Source organism: Squalius cephalus (genome assembly GCF_949319135.1).
Source record: "Squalius cephalus genome assembly, chromosome: 3".
NCBI classification, from domain to species: domain Eukaryota; kingdom Metazoa; phylum Chordata; class Actinopteri; order Cypriniformes; family Leuciscidae; genus Squalius; species Squalius cephalus.
Window position 1 is genome coordinate 5,960,113 of NC_137124.1, and position 21,895 is coordinate 5,982,007.

General features: G+C 37.8%; 2 protein-coding genes across 2 annotated transcripts; one reads left to right on the forward strand and one right to left on the reverse strand.

Annotated features, from left to right (window-relative positions):
- The first annotated feature begins 1,446 nt into the window (after positions 1-1,446).
- Positions 1,447-4,660, forward strand: LOC307155395 (C-type mannose receptor 2-like). Its single transcript, XM_079865995.1, has 5 exons — positions 1,447-1,484; positions 1,653-1,690; positions 1,783-2,145; positions 3,349-3,696; positions 3,861-4,660. Exons 2-5 carry the CDS (start codon positions 1,654-1,656, stop codon positions 4,214-4,216), a joined length of 1,104 nt encoding a protein of 367 aa, XP_079722121.1. The 5' UTR covers positions 1,447-1,484; position 1,653; the 3' UTR covers positions 4,217-4,660.
- On the reverse strand, positions 4,331-21,074 carry ltb4r (leukotriene B4 receptor). The gene is made up of 4 exons (XM_079865992.1): positions 20,949-21,074; positions 17,986-18,531; positions 12,980-13,253; positions 4,331-8,096 (listed from the first exon to the last, which is right to left on the reverse strand). Exons 2-4 carry the CDS (start codon positions 18,495-18,497, stop codon positions 7,722-7,724), a joined length of 1,161 nt encoding a protein of 386 aa, XP_079722118.1. The 5' UTR covers positions 18,498-18,531; positions 20,949-21,074; the 3' UTR covers positions 4,331-7,721.
- Positions 21,075-21,895: the final 821 nt, after the last annotated feature.

The following is a 21,895-nucleotide window of genomic DNA, read 5'->3' on the forward strand; positions in this document are numbered from 1 at the left end:
CTGCGCTTTTGAATTAAAGGTTCAGAGAAAATGAGTTTTCCCCATAGTGTCTAGCAATGCAATACGAGTAAATGTTTCAAAAGGGAACCAACACCATAAATTATCAATCAAAGTCAGAGGACATGTTTTAGAAAATATGTTTTTTAACCCTGCTTTTTATTTTTATCCCTCCTAAGATTTTGACTCATCCACTCGATTACTTGAATGACGGCCACCAGATTGAATCAAATCCATTTTTTTGTTTGTTTTTTAGATGGCATATCTTAAAAAGACCAAGTTTTGAACCACTCAAAAATTATTTGATTGCATCTCTTTAAAGGTCAATGGTGTTTATCCTTCTTTTCCACGTCAGAGATGTAAATATCTCCCATCCTGAATGCCTAAATGTCTGTACATAAGCAAATGAGTGATGAGGATGTGTTTACATGCAGATGTGTTCATGTGTTATAAAAAAAAAACAGACAGTAAACAGCAGGAGTATGAAACAAAACAAAAATAAAAATTTTCACAAAGAGATGAATTCTAAAAATGCATAACAATGTTTTAATGTCCGCATTCCAGCCAATCACAATCAAGTATTTAGACGGAGGAAATAAAGACACGTTTATTCTGAAACAGCAGCAGCAGAAGATGATGATATTATTTCAGTGAGATAATGAGAGTTATGAGAGACAACCTTTACTAACATTAGAAATGGACTTCAGGGGAATGGAAGCATGATATGAGAACTTTAATGTCTTTATCTCGTCTCTGTTGTGAATGTCTGTCGTGTCTCCTCCTCAACACCAGCGATCTCGGCTCTCAGAAGAGGAACAAGAAGAAATATAAGATCAAAAAAAGTTCTCTCTTTTTCCTCCAAAAAATAAAGAACAGAAAAAAGGCAAATGTCTGTCGTCGTGAATCCCTCTTCTCAACACAAACTCTTTCTCAATAATCAAACTTCATCTCACACATGTTTCTTTCTCTTTGACTGGAGTCTCAAACAGGGGTTTTTAAAGGCTCTCAGTAACCAGTATCACCAGTCTTCACTAATGAACTCAACCCTCATCAATCAGATCATTAGTGGGTTGTTCAGTTCACACACAAACAGATAAAAAGTGACCAAAAACAGAGAAACACAAACAGATAAAAAGTGACCAAAAGGGATGATACACAAGTTATACAGTCCAGCAATAACATTAGAGAAACTGTTTAGTTATTAATGTTCAAATGTAAATTATGAATGTTCTTATGTATACAATTTTCCATACAAGGTCCATATTAACATAGACTGATACACACTGACACAGACGTCAAGATGCAAATAAGGGGAAAGAGTTGGACAAATACAATATAGAGGAAGTAAAATATGAAATAGGGGTTTAGAAGAAATAAACAAATGATGTGATGAGCTGAATGAGGGATGAGAGCAGATATAATAATCACGTAGTTTAAATCTGCAGACAGAAACATCAGACTCAGGACAGAAACACACGACCTCTAAAGTAAGAACATGTTCATGTTCATGTTCATTCTTCAAACACAATTACACTTTCAGATGTTAATATTGTCTGAATGATCGTGAATTGAGTTATGTTTATATGCTTAAGATTATGTTTTAATATAAGATGAATATAAGTGGGGGTTTTTTTTCCATTGTGTTTCTTCCTCAGAATGGACCAAACTCTATATTTGATTCTTCTTCTCATTGGTGAGTGTGTTTGTTGTATTATTTATGGTTTATAGTTTCATCAGGTTTGACCCTGTTATGAAAAGCATTAAATCAAACGCTCTCTTTCACAGCTCTCTGCTCCGTATCTGAATGTGTTCAGCGTCAGTATCACTTTATAAACGTGAGGAAGAACTGGACTGAAGCTCAGAGATTCTGCAGAGAGAAATACACAGATCTGGCCACCGTTGACAACATGAACGACATGAACGAGCTGAAGAAGAGTGTGAATGATGGAAGTGTTCAGTATATCTGGATTGGGCTGAAGAAGACGAGTGTTGATAAATGGCAGTGGTCTTCAGGTGAACCTGCGCTCTATCTGAACTGGGGATCTGGACAACCTGATGGTGGAGTTGAGTGTGCTTTCATGAGAAATGGAGAATGGCATGATGTGTCATGTAGTAACAGCCTGACTTTCATCTGCAGTTCATCTAACAGTAAGTGCAGCTCCATACAATCACAATAAACATTCATTTATAAAACGATGCACAATATACTGTAAAAATTGGAATGCAATTCTATATGCTGCTACTTTTTAATGTGCTCATGAATATAGAGGAGACTGTGGATATTTGTCACAGTTTCAACTTAGAGTAAAATCCCCAGTGTTAAATGAACAACCCTCAGTGTACATATGTGTCCACACTACAGGGTGTTAAAGCTGTGTTGAAGTTCATAAGATTATTAAATGACTAAGAGATGATTGACCTGATGTGAAAGGAAACAACAAGAACAGAAAAAAAGAGAAGAGCAGAAACACAAGAACTACAATTAACTTCCAGCCATTACTCTTATCATTACGCAGCTTGAATTTAATTATATCATACATCAACAAATAGACATAGCAAAATTAAAATAAAATTAGACATCAAGAATCAGCATATGAATCTCAATAATGGTCACATGCTTCATGCCGCAATGCATGCTGGAAGCCATGAGTTTTATACTATGATTACTCCCAGCATGCATTGTGGCATGTCACCTTGGTTGAGCGACATACTGTACGCTGATTCTTGATGTCTGAATGATGTTGGGAGCCACCATAGTATAAAACTCATGGCTTGGTCTGTGGACCAAAATAAGAAGATGCTAAAATGCTCTCGCCATAGTTTGATGGCATACAGCATAGTCACATGGCGTCGGCGCTGTCTCAAGTCGAACACAGTTTCTAACCAGCATGCACTGCTCAAGTCAGCTGCTGATCGGTCTGTGCAGAGCTGTATGAAGTCGAACAAGCCTCTTGTGTTTCTCTTTTCTTCAGTGATTCTGCTCTTTATCATCAGGTGTCTTCAATAATCAAACAATCATCACTCATTTAATCGCTTCATTTTCTAATCAACTCTTTTACTTTTAACACCCTGCTGTGGTTCTCATATAAACACAGAGCCGTGTTGATTTAACACCAGGGGTTTTGCTTTTGGAGTAACATGTTAAAAAAAAATTATAATGGGGAAATATAAAGAAAATTGACAAATCTTAACTAACTGAATATTTAATATATCATCAGCTGTAGAAACAGTCTTTGAATTACACGTGTTTCTGATGCTTCACTGCTCTTATTCACATTAAATACCATAACGCAATGTAAGAATAATGAACAAACTGATTCATGAATCTGTTTCCATGTGTTTTTCTCAAAGTGAACACAGGACTCGTCTTTGTCAATCAGACGAAGAACTGGAGAGACGCTCAGAGTTACTGCAGACAGAATCACATTGATCTGGTCAGTGTGAGGAACCAGAATGAGAATCAACAGATTCAGAAGTTCATCAATGATAGTCACATATCTAATGATGTCTGGATCGGTCTGTTCAGAGACTCATGGCAGTGGTCAGATCAGAGTGACTCCTCATTCAGATACTGGGATACTCGTGAACCTAATAATGATGGAGGAAATGAAAACTGTACAGTGCTCAATCCGAACACTCTGAGACAATGGTATGACATCTCTTGCGACAACCGATACTATCCTTTTGTGTGTCATGAAGGTGAGCAGATCCTCACAAACACACACAATCCATCCATCACCTCCAGATATCTTAAAGTTCACGCTACATGTCTGACATGACAGATTCCTCCACAGTGTTTGTTCTGCATGTTGTTTTTGATCAGTCTCTCTCTAGTTTTTGCTTGTGGTTTGTTTTGTGTCCAGATAAACTGATTCTGATCAAAGAGACTCTGACGTGGCCTGAAGCTCTGAGATACTGCAGACAGAATTATACGGATCTGGTCTCGGTTCATTCAGTCGAGATGCAGCGTCGTGTGATGAATGTGGTTAAACGTGCGTCTACTGAGGCGGTGTGGTTGGGTTTACGTCACTCCCATATATTGGGCATCTGGTACTGGTTGATCGGAGAGACCGTGTGCTATCATAACTGGGCTCCAGGAGAGGAGGACTGTGTGTCTGGAGTGAGATCTGGAGCAGTTCAGTCTGGAGGAGATCAGCGCTGGATCAGCCGTCCTGAACACGACAAACTCAACTTCATCTGCAGCAGATCTGAGGAGTGAAAGGAAATACATACCTTTCATAACAAATGTATGTATTCACTTCCTATATTCTCATTTGTCACTTGGTTGGTAGTAATTTTACATACAGTTATTTCACCCTCAGTAGGCAGTTGTACCTGAGGATAGTGATGGTCACTTTCGATTCACGGTTTGTGAAGTTTTGAAACTATTGTGAATCACTTGTTTCGAACCAGTGATTAAGAATACCTATCAAGTGCTGCATTTATGCCATGCTGTAGTTCCCGTAGTTATGAGATGACAACGCGTGACGTTCTGGGAATTATGTGTTTTTATGACAACACTACACAGCAAAATCCATGAACTCCCTCAGTGTTCATATTTGTCCACACTACATGGTGTTAAAATAACACTGAAGCAGTGTTGAAGGTAATGAGATAATTAAGTGATTAAGTGATGATTGACCATCAGTGGTTATATTAAGTGAAACAAAAAAAAAAAAAAAAAAAAAAAAAACAGAAAAAAGAGAAGAGCAGAAACACAAGAACTACAACTGACTTCCAGCCATTACACATTATTGCACTTATTAGTAACCAGTTTGACTTAATTTCTGTCATACATACAAAAGTTCTTGAGAATTGACAGAGGTTTAAATGTTGATGTTTTAATGAATGTTTCGTTTTAAGTCATGATGGTCTGTGTTTGCTTTAGTTGGACTCTTTGTAGATTTGAAAATCATGCTTGTTGAATCACAGAAACTACACCAGTTACTTTTGCCAAGAGATCTCTGTTTATTATTTGTCACATGTATCAGACATACAAGAGAAACAGGCATAGAAGAATAAGGTTATAGGTGAGAAGGTCTTCATTCCAGATTTCTCTGTTCCCCATTTCTCTGTCCTCTCACCCCATCATGGTTTCTCCTTCCTCTCTCCCCTTCATGCCTCAGTTTCGTTTCCTCAGTTTTCGTTTCATGTCTTTATGTTTCTCTGAGTCAGAACAGTAAGGATTGAGCTTATATACACCACTGAGGGACTTACAACTTCCTTGTAAGGTAGCAAAACATGTTGCTTATGTTTAAAATGTAGCGTATACCTCATGCTTGCACATGGCACAATCCACCTTCCATATTAAGAAACTATCCCTCGGTGTATACATTAGTGGTACTTTTGCATCAGTTGAAAAACATCCTTTCCTTGTAAAGAATATGCCAACTGTACACAATTGAAGTATCATCATCATTGGAACAGTAACATTGCACACATACTTGAATGCAAAATATATCTCATCAGCACACATGTACAACATACTCTGACTTCACAAAATACATTATGAAATTAATATGAAAATGAATAAAGAAAAATAATACAAAAAAAAATAACATTAAACAGTAAATTTTTAGTCTTCACTTTTTAATATTGGTGTTCTTTGGCTTTTTAAACTTTGCGTTAATAAAACACATTTGTTATAGCCAGGTCATTATGGTTAAGTTTTGATAATTACATTATTATCAGTTGTGGCCTGATTCACAATGTATTTTTGAATGTGTTCATATTGCTGTTGGATCTCAAGCTGTGCAATTACAGGCTTACAATCACCAATACTAACGTTACAAATCGAGCATATAATCAGAGATTTAGATTCTGCATGACATCAGTGAATCAGGCTACTACTTCATGATCATGTCATCATCAAACCATAACCAGGTTATATTTTCTCTTGAAAAAAAGTGCTTTACAAACACAAAGTTGAGGCAGCAGGTGAAAAACTAACATTAAAACGTTAAGGGTCACGAGTCCAACTAAAACAAACACTGCTCACCATCATGGTGACTTCAACCCAAACTATTATTTTCAATAAAACATCATCATCTAAACCTCTGTTAATTCTCAATAAGAACTTCTGTAGACGTCTGGCATAAATAAAGTAAATATTTTTAGTAATAAGTGAAGCTGGTAATGCTGTTAGTGGAGTTGTTTAATCCTCCTCTGCTGAGATCTTCAGAGATTTAATGTCTTCTTTTCTCTTCAGTTGATTTCATCTGAAAGTCAGTTTTAGTTCTTGTGTTTGTTTCTTTTTCTGTTCATTTTTCCTTCAGTGATTCTGCTTGTTATCATCTAATTATCTCATAAACTCCAACACTGATTCAGTTACATGTAACCCCCTCTAGTGTGCACACTGAGAAGTGTTCATTTAATCTGTTTAACCCATGTGGAGCCTACATGGAAACTGAGGACAAAACGGTCTGGGCCCCAGTTAGATAGACCAGGTCAAACACAAGTGGGCTGGGGAGCATTTTGCAAAGCAATTGGTTCAACTGATTCAAAGTTTCAAAAAGCGTTGTTTCTTCCATCAATACCTGAGGGTAAAAAAGACAGAAATCTCCTGCTCAGATGTTTGTTTAAATAGTTAAAATATATTATTCAGTAATCTGTTACTGAGCTGTAAATTGTCTAAACTATTCTTTTGAGGGTCTGTTTTCCTCCTCTATATGGATTTCTGTTGATTCATCAGTGTTTCATGTGGGTGTTTGATCTTTTTTAAGAGCCTCAACGGCCAGAACCACTGTTTGCGTTTACAAACTCTTTCTGTCTTATTTTGTTTTTACTAACTTTATTAATATAATTGTATAAGGGGTCAAAGGGCATCATACTCATCATTAGATATGTGTTTATACAGTTTACTTTTTGTTTTATCATGAGATAATTCATGTAACTGAAGAGTTTTTTAAATTCCTCATTTGTGTTTTAAGGATCTCTGTACTTGTCTCTCTTATATTGAGTTTCATGTATTAAGCATGTCTTTACATTAGAAATGACTGGGTGAATGTGAATCAATGAGCACCAACATTATGTGCCTCAGCTAAATGAAAAATTGTTTATTCTAAATGGAGTGAAGTAAAAATTATTGAATCCTTTTGTGCTAAACATAAAATAATGTGTCAACAACACCATCTAATAAACCCAATTAAACTTTAATTGTCTAAATGTATTATTGCAAATATTTACAGTTTCCTTCCTGTGATAACAATGACAAATTCATTTGACATATTTTACAAATATTTCAGACAGCCATTTTAAAAAAGTTTCTTTTTGTAATTGTTTTAAGTCAAGCTCAAAGAAATAAAACAGATGAATAAGACAGAATGAAATGTAATAAAATATGACTACATCAATAACACACTGTTATTGAACAGAAACACTGTTTCTCCTTCTGTTTCACGTCAGAGATGTAAATATTGTCCATCCTGTCTAAATGTGGTCTGTACATAAGCAAATGAGTGAAGAGGATGTTACATGCAGGTGTGTTCATGTTAATTTTCACAAAGAGAAGGATTAAAAAAAAAAAAAAAAAATGTACATGTAAAATAACAATGTTTTAACTGTCCGCATTCCAGCCAATCTCAAGTATTTAGACAGAGAAAGTAAAATACACGTTTATTCTGAAACAGCAGCAGCAGAAGATGATGAAATTATTTCAGTGAGATAATGAGAGTCCAACAACCTTTACTAACATTAGAAATGGGCTTAAGGGGAATGAAAGCGCTTTAATGCAGGGTGGTCAGAGTCTTCCTCTCGTCTCTGTCGAGCATGTCTGCTCTACTCTCCTCCTCACCACCAAGGGTCTCAGCTCTTGTCCCGTCCCCTTTACGACTCAGTTTGACGGACAGCTTGGTGAAAACAGAGCTCTCTGCGTTAGATCCGCGGCTGGACCTGGTGCGGCTGGAGACTGACTCCGAGTTGGTTCCTTCGAAGAGTTTGGCCATGAAGCCCAGACCAGCCTGACGGATGTGAGAGCTGCCGGTAAACACGTACAGGACGGGGTTCACACTGCTGCTCATGAATGCAAACGCTGTCACGTTGGGACGGCCAACTTTTGCCGCTTCTAAAAGAGAAGGGTAGTCCTGCATCATACCAATCACCTGTAGGAAAAGACCAACAAGAAAGAGAAATAGGCTGTCATAAATGTGAGTCAAGCGTGTGTGTGGACAACAGGTGAAATTAACCCAGATACCACACATAGCCTACATCTCCAAGATGTCTTTTAACTGTCTGTTGTTATAACCTTAAAATGTTATAAAATGAAATAAACAATAAAATGTTGTTATATATGTTATAACCCCTGACAGGAAAAGATGCATTGCAGATCAGAAAACGCACACACAAAAAAAAATACATCTTCCAGATAAAAACACACACATCAAATCGACATCTCTGCAATGTATGTTTGTTATCTGGGAAACGTTTCAAATTGAGCCAAAATATCATTGAGATCCAAATATTTAAAAACACGTGAAGACTGAACAACAGGGATTAGGTATTCACAAGGCTGTATCTCGTAAAATGACAAGACACTTCCTTAATTCTCCTGGGAATTTCAAGTGCCATTTTGTTATCAGTTTATAAGGATGTGTTTAATTATGTGCTTCAGGTCCAATATAGTGTAATATAAGGGAAACATATAGTTTGAATGTTTACCTGTGAGGTCACGTGATGTAGTCTTTAAATACCCGAAATGCCCAGAGATAAATGAACTCTGCTCAGAGTACATATGGTCCCACTCTTCATAGAGCTAAAATAACTCTGAAGAAGTGTTAAAGTTAATGAGATAATTAAGTGATTAATTAGCCAGCAGCCATAACACCCTGTAGTCCAAGACTGGTTGCCCACTGAAGCTAAGCAGGGCTGAGTCTGGTCAGAATCTGGATGGGAGACCTCCTGAGAAAAACCAGGCTGTTGCTGGAAGAGGTGTTAGTGAGGCCAGTAGGGGGCGCTGCTCACCCTGTGGTCTATATGGGTCCCTAATGCCCCAGTGTAGTGACGGGGACACTATACTCTCAAAGAGCACCGTCCTTCGAATGAGATGTAAAACCGAGGTCCTGACTCTCTGTGGTCATTAAAAATCCCATAGCACTTCTCGTAAAGAGGGGTGTAACCCCGGTGTCCTGGCCTCATTCCACCCACTGGCCCTTACCAATCATGGCCTCCTAATAATCCCCATCCACTGAACTGGCTCCATCACTCTCTCTCTCCTCTCCACTATAGCTGGTGTGTGTGTGTGTGTGTGGTGAGCGCACTGGCGCCGTTGTTTTATGGCTGCCAGTGGATGCTCACACTGGTGGTGTTGAGGAGAGATCCCCTGATATGAAGTACTTTGGGTGTACTGTAGTACTAATGAATAAATGCCTCATTCTATTCTATTCTATTCTATTCTATTCTATTCTATTCTATTATATTCTAGTCTATTCTATTCTATTCTATTCTATTCTATTCTAATTAAGTCATGATTAACCATTAGTGATGAACACCTGCTCTTAACAAGAAGAATCACTGAAGGAAAGAGAAACACAAGATCTACAACTGACTTCCAGCCACAGTCTCAATCAAAATTCTGAATGTGTAATCTGTGGCAAGAAAATATTAGAAAAAATTTCCGTCAGTGATTCTGCTTGTTAACAGCAGGTGTTCTTCACTAATGCTCAATCATCACTTAATTAATCACTTAATTATCTCATTAACGTTAACACTTCTTCAGTGTTATTTTAAGTCTCTGTAGAGTGGGACCATATGTACTCTGGGCAGAGTTGATTTAACTCTGGGGATTTTGCAGTGAAGGATTGAGATATTGCTGTATTCAGGCACGTGCACACATAGACATCAAAAGGGGGCTTGAGCACCTGCCCTTTTTATTCCTGGAGAGAAAGTGCCCTTTTTTCTGGGGTGCTTTTTTTCTATTTTTGAAAAATAATATATATTCCTGTTTGCGCACAGCTTCCCTGTCAAACAAATATATTTATTGAATTAATTAATAATAATTTAGCCGTAAATAAAATGACCCACATGATGACCTTTCACCTCATTCCTCACGCTGCACGCACATTTTTTTTTTATTTCGCGCGGCTATGCGCACTACCAGAGGATGTCTTCAAATCTGCGGCTGCTGGTAAGTGGCGTTTCATTCTCAGCGAAGTGATTTTGATGTTCGTTTACTTATTATTATTTTACAAGGACGACGTGAAGAGAGAATGCAGAGATGTTGTTTATATTGCTGTGTGTAAGGTTAGGCTATAGAAGTAGGCTAACTGTTTTCCTGAATGCCATCAAGATTGAAACCGAGACTGATTTCATAGCAGGTCAATAAACAAATAGTTAAAATTAAGTCACTTACATTTTAGACGCAATGACTATTTTTGTTCTGTTTCAGCAGCGAAAATAGTTCCAAACAAATCACTGCAGAACCATCGCGCATCTCACAGCAACACTTGTTGCATTACTGAATGATTCAGCATTTTGAACGAATCGGTTGAGTCAAAGATTCAATTACCCATTCATAAACTGCCTCATTCTGAATAAATCAGCCGTTTGAATGAATCGTTTGAATGAATGACTCAATGACTCGCTCATTAAGACGGTCGCCTGCCGCCTCCTACTGGCGGTTTAGTTTTATAAAGTATCATTCTTTTCAACATTCCTTATTTGTATATTCAAAAATATTTAAAATAATCCAAATTAATACAGTTATAATTTTTCAATGTTAATTATTTAATTTGATTGGTAACAGCCGTGTCTTATTATTTTAATTGAATATATTGATCAAATTTGAGAATTTGAAATGAAAGATGGAGCATACATTTAATAAAATTAGGTGAAAAATGCCCTTTTTAAAAGGTACAAAAAATTTGTGTTTTCAAAGTGATGTAATGAAACATTGACAATTTAAGTTTGAAGGGAGAAAAGCCACTGTTTAGGCTATTAAGGAAATGTAATTTTGCCAAAAGAAGAACTTTTATTTTAAATAAATGTTCATTTTAAATCAGCCTACTTCAGTGTGATATGTTACCATATTATCATGCTTAACACTGAGAATTTGAATAATTGTAATGTGATGATCAGATGCAGATATCTAAATCAAAGAATATGGGCGGTTTTGCGGGTGGATTATTTATTTTTAACAGTGGATTCGGGTGACTCAAAGTGCACCAAATTAATGAATTTATCTTTAAAATGTACAAAATTTTCTTACGGGGGGGCATGCCCCCGGACCCCCCTAGAGATACCAAGCTCCACCAACAAAAATAATGTGGGAAACACATTAGGCTATATGATGATCTACAAAAAAATACTAATTTAATTATCTTATTATTAAAATACATTATTAGGATTTTTACCACCTCCGCCTCATTTTGAGGCTGTAAAAACCCTGTTACTGTATTTTGATCACAGCCCTATTTAAAGCCTTGTTCCATGTGCCCCCTTTTATACTTTGAGCACCTGCCCCTCCAGAGGTCTCTGCACGGCCCTGGCTGTATTCATGTGTTATTGGAAATTAGAGGTCGGCCGATTGATAGATTTTGCCTATTATTCGGCACCGATTGCTGGAACAATTGGTTATCGGCAAAAATCCATCCCGCTAGTTTTCCGGCTTCCGTCTGTTGCTGGAACAGCTGAGAAGGGTCATTATACAGTACGAGAGCGGCCTCTAGAGGGGGAACATTGACGCCTCGTATAGTTTGTTTTGACGCGTGAGACTGTCAGTGCGGGACACTTCAGATGCAGATTTAAAACATAGACAGCAAAATGTATACACTACACTACACTACATGTTTTCATATCATTATACAGAGATTAATTTGTTGTCTATATGCTGCATTAGTGGAGAACAGCAGTGTGTTTGCCGTCGAGGCTGAGAGGACACTAACATTAACTCAAACGGTTAAAACAATATGACACAAACACATGCAAGCCTGACCCGTTGCAATAGTTTATATCCAGCTGGTCTCTTTTATGTTGCATATTTAAAGCTAGTGATGTGAGAAAGCAAACTGATGCATTCGATATCAGTTCTTTTTATCATCACTGTAACACATTTTGTTATTTTGATTAATAATCAGTGCTCTAAGATAGAAACAAATAATATGTGAAAGTATAGGCCTACATATAATATACATGTCTAATTTCAATGCTGTGGTCTTTTGTGCAGATGTTTTAAGATCACCATATTTAAGCATGACTTGAAATGGTAACACTTACAATGAGAGTCCATCTGTAGCATTAACTAAGGTTGATAAATGCTGAATAGCTTCTGATGCTATGCTACCATTAGCACATTTCATGAACTATACCTTTAATATGTGAAGTTTGATGGTTGTCTAACAATTCGTATGATGAAAATACAGTGTTATTATGATGTTAAGATGAGTTTAATATGATACTATTATCTCTTAACACTGGGTTATTCTTATTTTGAGTTAGAATCATGGATGAGTGAATGTTAATGGGTCACGTGCTGAATTGTGTTAAGTTCCTGATGGCATGTGTTATGACCTCATTAAACCTATAATGTTAATAAGTGTTATAATATTGTGATAACTGAAACGTTTTGAGATTGATTTGCACTTTGAGTACAACTTATTTGAATGCAGAAGACTCATAATTTGAGTATTATGTTTAATCTGATTTATATATATATAATTTTTTTTTAAGTGTCACACATAGTGATGCAAGCTATCTTGTTTATTGTGTGTATCATAATGTTTTATGCCAATTGATGCTCATCTCTTTATTTGTTTTGTCAGCAAAAATAATATGAATCACTTGTGCATAAAGAGAATGCAATGTTGCTATATGCAAGTTGGTATGCATTTCATGGTTACTTTGTGCAAAATAATAAAAAAAAGGAGCTTCCTAGTGGTAAATGTGACTTGAGAGGGCATTCATGTCCAATTTTTTACTAGGGAACTCGTATTTACGAATTAATTTACGATAAAGGCGGCATTAATGGCATCATGCAGTGTGTGTTACTCACCTGTACAATGTTGATTAGGTGATACGGCAGCCAGAAGACGATAAAAGCAGCGATGATGAGGAGGATGAGGAAGTTTCCTCTTCCTTTGCGCTGGAACATGGTGCTACGCAGCCGACAGATCACTGAGATATAGCAGAAGAGGATGAAGGAGAAGGGCAGGAGGAAACCCAGCAGAGTCTCACACAGGTACTGAAAGATTTCATGAGTGCTGCTCTCCCAGTGGTACGGTGTACACACGAAGACGGGCACACCTGGACGGTACGGCCTCACGGTACTGTCGGTGCAAACAACAAACGAAAGAGGTCAACATATAAAGAGAGAGAGATAAGTCAGAGGAGACGGTTTAAATTGTGTCTATGTATAAAACAGATATTAAAGAAGGCTTTGTCTGTAGAAAGAAGAAGTGTCACTTGTAAATATGAAGAAACATTTCTATAGCTCTGAATATTTTTGAATTGGAATTGTGGCCGCCTCTGAAATGGGTCAAACCACTCAAAAAAAAAAAAAAAAAAAAAAAAAACGTTTCTTTATTTCTATGGTCCACTTTAGACATTCGACTAACTATAAGTAACTTTCATAAGTAACTATCATCATCAAAAAAAAAAAAAAAAAGTGATGCTAAAAATAGAAAATATAATTAAATTTGTAAAATGCTAAGTTAATTTAATTCCTTTGTGTTGAGACTACATTAATTTGTTTTGTTGCATTTGTTGCAAGTTCTTTCCACAGACACAGTGCAATCAACATGGGGAAATCTTACAGTAAAACAAGCAGCTGTGAAATATATGACACAAGAGACAAGAAGTTTATCTATGTATCTTCCTTGTATAACTGTTTTAATTTCCCTTGCTTTTATTTTTGTTCTTATTTTAATTCCTTCCTGTGTAAAGCACGTTGAATTACCATAGTGTATGAAATGTGGTAAATAAAATAAATGTGATAAATGCCTTGCCTTGCATTTAGTGAAACTAGGCAGAGTATACTGACATTTCAAAGCCGTTGGTTATTGTGGTTTCCATTGAGCTGAAGAGTAGAGTGTGGTTAGGCTCTGAGGCCACATTAAACGAAACTACGCTGTATGTTGCTCTTATAAGCAACTGAGTTTATGCCATGCAGCAAAAAAAGTCTTACTGAATATATTTGCATACTGCAAGGGATACACATAGCATGTGAGCAAGTGTTATATTTCTTATTGAATAGTGATGGGAGGTGCAATCTGGACTTCTTCTTTCAGACAGTTGAACTGGTTAAAAAAACAGATTCACCAGTTTGATTACTTATGCACGCAATGACGTCATGTATATGCATTTATTAAAGCACCCAATAATGATGTGAAACGCATATAAAGTGAATAAGCTAGTCTTAATCAACTGACCTTTTGATATAAACTATGAGAAACAATAAAAACCCTGTTCATTTCAAGAACCCTCCCTCTTTCGAGTCGTCTGCTCATATCAGCAGCTCATCTGTTCTTCAGTCAGAGTCTTCTGTTTCCTCAGTTCAGTGTACTGGTGCAAGTGTGTATCTATACCACAAATTTGATTTCTTGTGTCATTTATACGCCAAAAAAATTGTTTTGTGTGCATATGATATGCGGTTTTTGCGTGCATATGATACGCACTTTATGGCGTGTAATACATACACTCCGCACTCCTAATCCTACCCAATAGGTTTACAGTGCGTAGCATATGCAAAAAAAAAAAAAAAAAAAAACCTTTTTTGCCATATAAATGGCATGAGAAATAAAATGCATGGTATAGATACGCATGGTATAGATATTAGTCGTGGCCTAATAGTTAGAGAATCAGGTTCAATTCTCAATACCAGCAGGAAATTACTGAGTAGGCCTTGAGCAAAGCACCGGTTCAAAAGAATGATTAGTTTGCAAACTGGACATCACTACTTTAGTTTTAACTGAAATTCCAGTCAGGGCCAACACATAATATACAGTCTACGTATAGTGATGGAGGCTCTCAAAACCTTTGCAAATCATCCGTTTCGAATTAGTGATTCGGAGCACCTATCAAACTGCCAAAGTCAAGTGAGTAAACAAGGCTTTGTTACATTAACACAGAAAACTCACAGAGATCTCCATAGGAAACCAATCTGGGGTGCGTTTCTCAAAAGCTATAGTTGCAAGTAGGGGTGTCGCAATATACCGGTATTGACGATAATCGTGATATTCAAAGCATGAAATATCGACATCGTGTTAATTTAGAGCAATACAATATACCGGTATTGGCGATATTGGCGTTTTCTAGACGCAGCGCTCGTCCGCGCCCGCGCAGCTAGTGAAACACTCTGTCCACACCCGAAAAAAGTAAGCTGAGCTCGCCGGTATTAACAACAGAGTTCTTCGGCTTCAAAGAAAACAGCACCTTAGAGGTGGTCGCACACCGGACGAGAAGCGCAGCGCCACGTCTTTAAAATTCGAACACATTCTGTATGAGTGTACACAGACCGGACGAGAAGCACAGCGCGGTTCTATTCGGCGTCTGTCCGCGGCGCCCAGCAACGGCTCAGGACCTTGTTCAAAATCCTGCCGCGACACAGAGCGCAGAAAAAAGTGTTCAGATCACAGACTCAGCAACTATTGTATTTACTTGTACAGTACAATCATAACATAGTACAGACATTATCTCAATTCCATAATGTCCTTAAACATAATGATATTGCTGGTGGCCATAAACTGAGAAAGTGTGTGTCCGGTGTGCAATACCTCGAGTTGTCATAGACGCGACGCGGCTGTTATTTTACTAGTCATCATGGAATGGGAAACGTGACATTAACTGTTAACAGGGGGTTTCTGTGTTCATATATTTAATAAAGGGTGATTATTAAAATTAAGAACCCCGTTTTCTTTACTCATCTTATTTTTGTATTTGTATTTGCACTTGATTTTTTTATTCAAATCTGCTATCTGCATGACTTTATTGGCGCCAGTGCAACAACAGGTTTAAGAGCTTTTCAGTTCTTCAGGAAACCTTCAGACAGTGTTTGGCTTCAGTTTGAAACCAGATAAACTTCACATGCTTGTCTTCCTTCACAAAAATTTGCCATAGATTGAGTACGCAAGAAGTAAAAATGCATGTGCCTTGTGTTTATCAGTATCCTTATGTTTGTTGGGTAAAAAAGAAAAACTATATAAACAAAGTAAAAATTAATTTGACTGATAACTACCCCCCCCCCCCCCCCATAGATTCTATAGATATCGCGATATATCGATATCGTGAATTCTTTTTGCAACAATAACCGTGGTGTGAAAAATCTAACATCGTGACAGCCCTAGTTGCAAGTTCCATCATTACCAACAGAGATCCATGGAACCTGCGACCATAGTTGGCTAACGATGCTTTTGAAAAAGAAAAAGAAAAAAAAAAAAAAAAAACCCGGCACTGTTTGGATCAGCAGGTGTGAATTACATTCAGGGAAAATTTACAGAATACGTCAAATAAAAATGTATGTGATCACAAGGAATTAAGATGAATTTTACTCAGTTCAATTAATCGAGTTTAAGTTCAAATAAATCTTATCAACTGTGTGGAAATGCGTGTCATATTTTAATTAAATTAGTCCAACAAGTGATTTTTGAGAGTACCTGACTAGTTAGGATTAATTACTGCATACTGTATAGGCCTTTAGGTTTACAGTCTTTGAATTCATTGCCCAGAATTAATCAGTAAACGCATTTCGGCAACAGAAGAGCTGTTCCTGCCATCCAAACATGCTTTGAACACAGGAAACAGTTCAAATAGTCAAGTAATCACTTCTGTGACCTATTTTGTACCTTTCTGACAACTTGAGCACTTTTGAGGAAGGTATGAAATCTGTAGATAATACCTTTGTCCGTGAGCCAAATGCATTTTGTCAGTGGAGAACAAATAATGTTTTTTTTTGACAGTAACCGTAACGAAACCCCAGGCAGGGTGGGGCCCGTAGTGACTGCCTGTGTCGCCCTGTAATACATTTCTTGGGGCCGGTTTTTGCAATAAATCCCTGCAAATGTACTTTTGTCTGCCTGTTATATGTTTTATATTGTGGAGAAGTGTTTTTTGAATATTTCATTGATTCATAGCACTTGCACCCGGATTATGAATAAAATCGTTCTGCTTTTACAAATACATGCAAAGCATTAAAGGCCCCCTGAAATCAAAATTAAAGTTTTTTAGCTTTTAGTATGAACATAATAGCCTTAAGGTTATGCATAAGCTGGTGTGTTCCAAAACAATGACAAAATTTGCATTTAGAAGATATAAGCATTCAAAACGTACAGTCTCTCACTTCCGCTAAATGGATCACGGATTTTTATGACATCATCGCGGACTTCAGCTTCTCATCACATCTTCTATCCAATCAAATGCTCTATAGAATCTAAAGCATCAAAAAAGCCTGGCCAAAGCGGATGGGAGCATTGACACGTCACAGAGCAATATGGGTTGGAGATGCGAGTTCGGTTGCTCTAACGCTCAAGTTGTATTCCGTTTCCCAACTGTGCGCTGGTTACGAATGAAATGGCTTGAATTTATTCACACCTCTACTATTGAATCCAACATTTCATCAGCGCAAGTACGACTTACAGTCTGTGAGGGAACCTAAACGCTATTGGCTATTTGAAAAAGGGGAGGAGCCATTCAATATGTCCCGCCTTAGCTTCCTGTTTCAGTGGAAATTACGTCAACGCATCAAACAAAGCTGCGCGTTTCAAGGCACTTGAGTGGGCCTGATGCATAAGGGAAGCGATTGAAACCAATGGCGGTTCTGGTTTGTCGATATAGCGACATCTAGCGTCTTAATAGCGCATAACCCTTCTTCAGATTGGAAGTGAGAATGTCAACTTCTGTGTTGGACAATCGGATCTATCGTAATATTGTGCTTTCATATGAATCTGCAGTGCTGAGTATCATGCAGCACTCTTTATGTTTACAATAGCATGGCTTCTTGTTATTGCTTAATTCAAAGTGTGATTTGTGTTTGTGACTGAAAAAAAAAAAATCTCTCGGACTCACCGATAGAACGGCATGGGCAAAGCCATCAGAAAAGCCATCGTCCAGATGCCCAACATGACAGACAGGAGCCTTTTCTTGGTCCTCAATCTCTGAGACATAAACGGCTTTGTGACGGCCAGCCAGCGGTCCATGCTCATCAGACAGATCAGGTATATTGAGGCGTACATGTTGACGCAACACAGGTAATGGATCGTCTTACAGACGGCGCCGCCAAACTCCCAGCCTCTCCCTCCCGCCAGGTACCTGATGAACAGCGGTGCGGTCAGGAGCACCAGCGCATCAGCCACGGCCAGGTTCAGAATCAGCAGACAGGTGACGGAGCGGACACGGACCCGACACAGGACCGACCACACCACGAACAGGTTGCCGGGAAAACCAAACACGAAGGCGATGACCAGGATTGCAATCCCGATCTGATGGGAGAGGGGTAGTGCGGAAGTCGAGGGGGGCACAACGACAGATGGAGGTGTTCCCGATACGACTGGGGTCTCCGTAGGAACAGAAGTGGCCATTTGATTCAAAGTTGATTGTTGCTTCTTGTGTTTGCTGTGTAAAGAAAGTAAACGGAGAGAAGGAACATCAAAATAAAGCCAAGATCAATGATAAATGATCAATGATAAAATGATACACAAATGTACATATGGAAAATACACTGGGAAAAATATTTATAGCTTATAAATACAGTTAGTTCCAACGTGTTTAAACTGGATCTGGACTAAAGAGGTCAAATAAGTGTATGCCAAGTGATTATTATTAACATACTGAAAAATTATGATAATTATTTGATTGCCATTGGTTCCATCCATCCATCCCAGATTGCAACATTGTGTCGGCCCAGATCCGGCCCACATCTGGCACATGTGGAAAGATGATCTGGCCCACATGCAGCGTGGAATGATGGCCTTTGGGCGGCGCACTCCTGTTTGCCAGATCTGGGCCACAAGCAGGCCGTAGCAATGCCACATGTCAGCCAAGAGCAAAGAAATAAACCAGAACTGGACTTATCTGAGCCACAAAAAAACTGTATACAGTAATCTCAGCCATACCAAGCCTGTTAACAAGCAGAATAACTGAAAAAAAGGAAACAGAAAAAGAGACAAGCAGAAACACAAGAACTTCCAGCCACAGCCTTACATGAAATAAACTGAAGATAAAAGAATTCATTAAATCTCTAAAGATCTCAGCAGAGGAGGATTGAACAACTCCACAAATAGCATAACAGGCTTGTTAAGGCTGAGATTGCTATATTTACACAGATTTTGTGACTCAGATAAGGCCCAGTTCTGGTTTATTTCTTTGCTCTTGGTTGACATGTGGCATTGCTACGGGTTGCTTGTGGTACAGATCTGGCAAACAGGAGTGAGCCAACCAAGGGCCGTCATTCCACGCTGCATGTGGGCCAGATGTGGGCCGGATCTGGGCCGACACAATGTTGCTGTCTGGGATCCATCCATGCATCCATGCATCCATCCATCTATCTTTATAAATAGTCTTTTGCTGTTTTTGCAGTAGTGGTGATGATATTGCCCAACACAAAGAGCAGTTCCTTTTTTCGTTTGCAGCAAAACACTTTTAACCGTATTGGCAGTTGGGGCGTATTCTTGCTTCGGGTACAGCACAACAACACAATGCAGGGGTTTGGAGATTTGTTTCAAATGTTAACATTCTCTAACTTCACACAGCATCTTAAAGCGATACTCTGGGGAGGACTGGAACTAAAAAGTGGCCCTGGCCTTTCTGGCACTCAGCAGCCCATAGTCCCCGGTCCGCAATATAAAACACATGACACACCAGCTCATTTTTTTGCTGAGAAAGTTTTAACACTAAAAATATAAAACAATAAAGAAATAAAAAGTATTTTTGTGCTTATCATTAACATTAATAAATGACTGGCACACGTTATAATTTGCCTAGCCTTTCCTGGTATCCACGGCAAATAGAATTTTGAATAATCTTTACAGCTCTTTTCAATACAAGGACAGTAATAATATTTCATTTTATTTGACACTGTCCTAACAACAGCACACACTTGAGTGAAAGCCACAAGGTTTCGCCATGTTCTTGTTCAAGGATGGTAATTTCCCACTTTTTTTATGAATCATTTTCTTACACAAGTGAAATTACGGAAAGTCTATTGGGAAACCATTCCCAACTATTGGGAAATAATAGGATTAATATGAATGTTTTATATTCACAAACATTCACTCTTTCTCTTATGCCCGCTAATCTGCTGCTATACGGTAATGTTTATTTGTTTATTCGCTCGTTACTCACAATTAGGAATTACATTGTGTCACGGATGACATAATAACGACATTGAAATTGGAGAAACTCCCGGTGCTCCAGATGGCCAGTCCTCCCCTCGCGACACTCGTGGCTCGAGAGGCTGAAGCAACACTGAAATATGTGCTGTCTTTTAGCACTTTCTTTACCCAGCACACCACAAACTGTTGCACTGGAATCATTGCTCAATTAAAATGTGCTTATGTTGCAGTTCTTGCTCCTTTTTTTTTATCTTTATGGTGACCTATTTATTTTTTTGTGACTAGGATTTTGGATAAAATTGGTGTTATAAGTAATTTGTGTTTTAATCTTTGATATTCTACTAGTTGCCTATTCTGTGAAACGTTTCCTGCTAAAAGGATGTGTTAACCATGCTTTAGACACATTTATTGTCTTGCGACTGATAAGATGCTCTGCTCGTGTAGCAATGCTAAATGTTGTAATATTCTTAAAGAAGAACATTTCAAACATATGTATTAGAAATTTGACTATTATATATACTAATAATAAATTTAAAAAAACAGTCACCAAGTCCAATTTACTCTCAAGAAAACAATACCAACATACTTTCTTCTGTACCTGCCACATTGCAGAACCCCATTTATAGTATATGAATGTGTATATATATATATATATATATATATATATAGATACTATATATAGGCATTAAAAAGCCTTACCTCAATGAGAGAGAGCGTATAATCACATGTACTGTCTTGTAGCTCTTGTAGTATGAATGCCGCAGCTGAGGACATTAGCGTGGCAGTAATAGTTTTAGAATCAGTTCTAACCAATGTCTCAGAGTTTCCTTATCATTAACATCTTTTAAATAGTGGGTTTTTTTAACGTCATGGCTTCCTCTTCACATGCACGACTTGAGAAACAACCAATTGCCTCAGACAGGAAAGAGAAAAGAACACTTAACACTTACAAAATGTCATTGCAATTTCATTTATTATTTTGGTATCTTTTCTTTCGGTTGTATTTTGTTTTCCCAGTTTCCATCTTTTTTTTGTTGTTGTTGTTTTTTTGCTCTATCCCTGCTCTCTGTTTTGAATTGATTTAGACGAGGAGTCCTGTGATCACTGATAATTGCAGGGTGTACTTCGATTTCCAAACGACTCGCAGTGTTTTCATAACAGCGGAGAGTGAACATTTCTGTCGTAATCAGAGTGGGACATTTCACACGCAACGTTAGAACGGAAGTGCTGGAGATTTCTGTCCAGTCGATTCACTTTGAGGGATCTACCAGTGCTGAAGTGTTTTCTTTGGATCTGCAGTTCACTGGATTTTGGCTTTATGTGATCTGAATGAAACCGACCAGGCTTTTTGTTTGCAGTGCAGTTGTACATTGAAAAAACAAAAACAAAAACAAACAAACAAAAAAAAAACGGGTTCCCTTTAAGATCTAGGCCAGTATTCACATAAAATCTTAAGGCTAAAAGTAGCTCCTCACTTGCCGATTTAGGAGAAACTCTTTAAAATAATGACACCCATAATTCGACATAAAAGAAGATTGTGGGTCCTATCATACAAGTTGGGAAGGGTGGAGATACCCTTACGAAAAAAAAGTATACTTCAAGGTCATTTTATGAAGTATACTTGAGTAATGTTCAAGTATATTTTT

What these genes read in the sequence shown, in the direction of transcription:
- LOC307155395 (XM_079865995.1), top strand. Translation starts at nt 1,654, where the DNA reads ATGGACCAAACTCTATATTTGATTCTTCTTCTCATTG. An exon ending in TTTGATTCTTCTTCTCATTG is followed by an intron (nt 1,691 to 1,782) that starts GTGAGTGTGTTT and finishes TCTCTTTCACAG; the next exon opens with CTCTCTGCTCCGTATCTGAA. An exon ending in CATCTGCAGTTCATCTAACA is followed by an intron (nt 2,146 to 3,348) that starts GTAAGTGCAGCT and finishes TTTTTCTCAAAG; the next exon opens with TGAACACAGGACTCGTCTTT.
- ltb4r (XM_079865992.1), bottom strand. Translation starts at nt 18,497, where the DNA reads ATGGCCACTTCTGTTCCTACGGAGACCCCAGTCGTATCGGGAACACCT. An exon ending in TTGCCCATGCCGTTCTATCG is followed by an intron (nt 13,254 to 17,985) that starts GTGAGTCCGAGA and finishes TTGCACCGACAG; the next exon opens with TACCGTGAGGCCGTACCGTC. An exon ending in ACCTAATCAACATTGTACAG is followed by an intron (nt 8,097 to 12,979) that starts GTGAGTAACACA and finishes CTTTTCCTACAG; the next exon opens with GTGATTGGTATGATGCAGGA.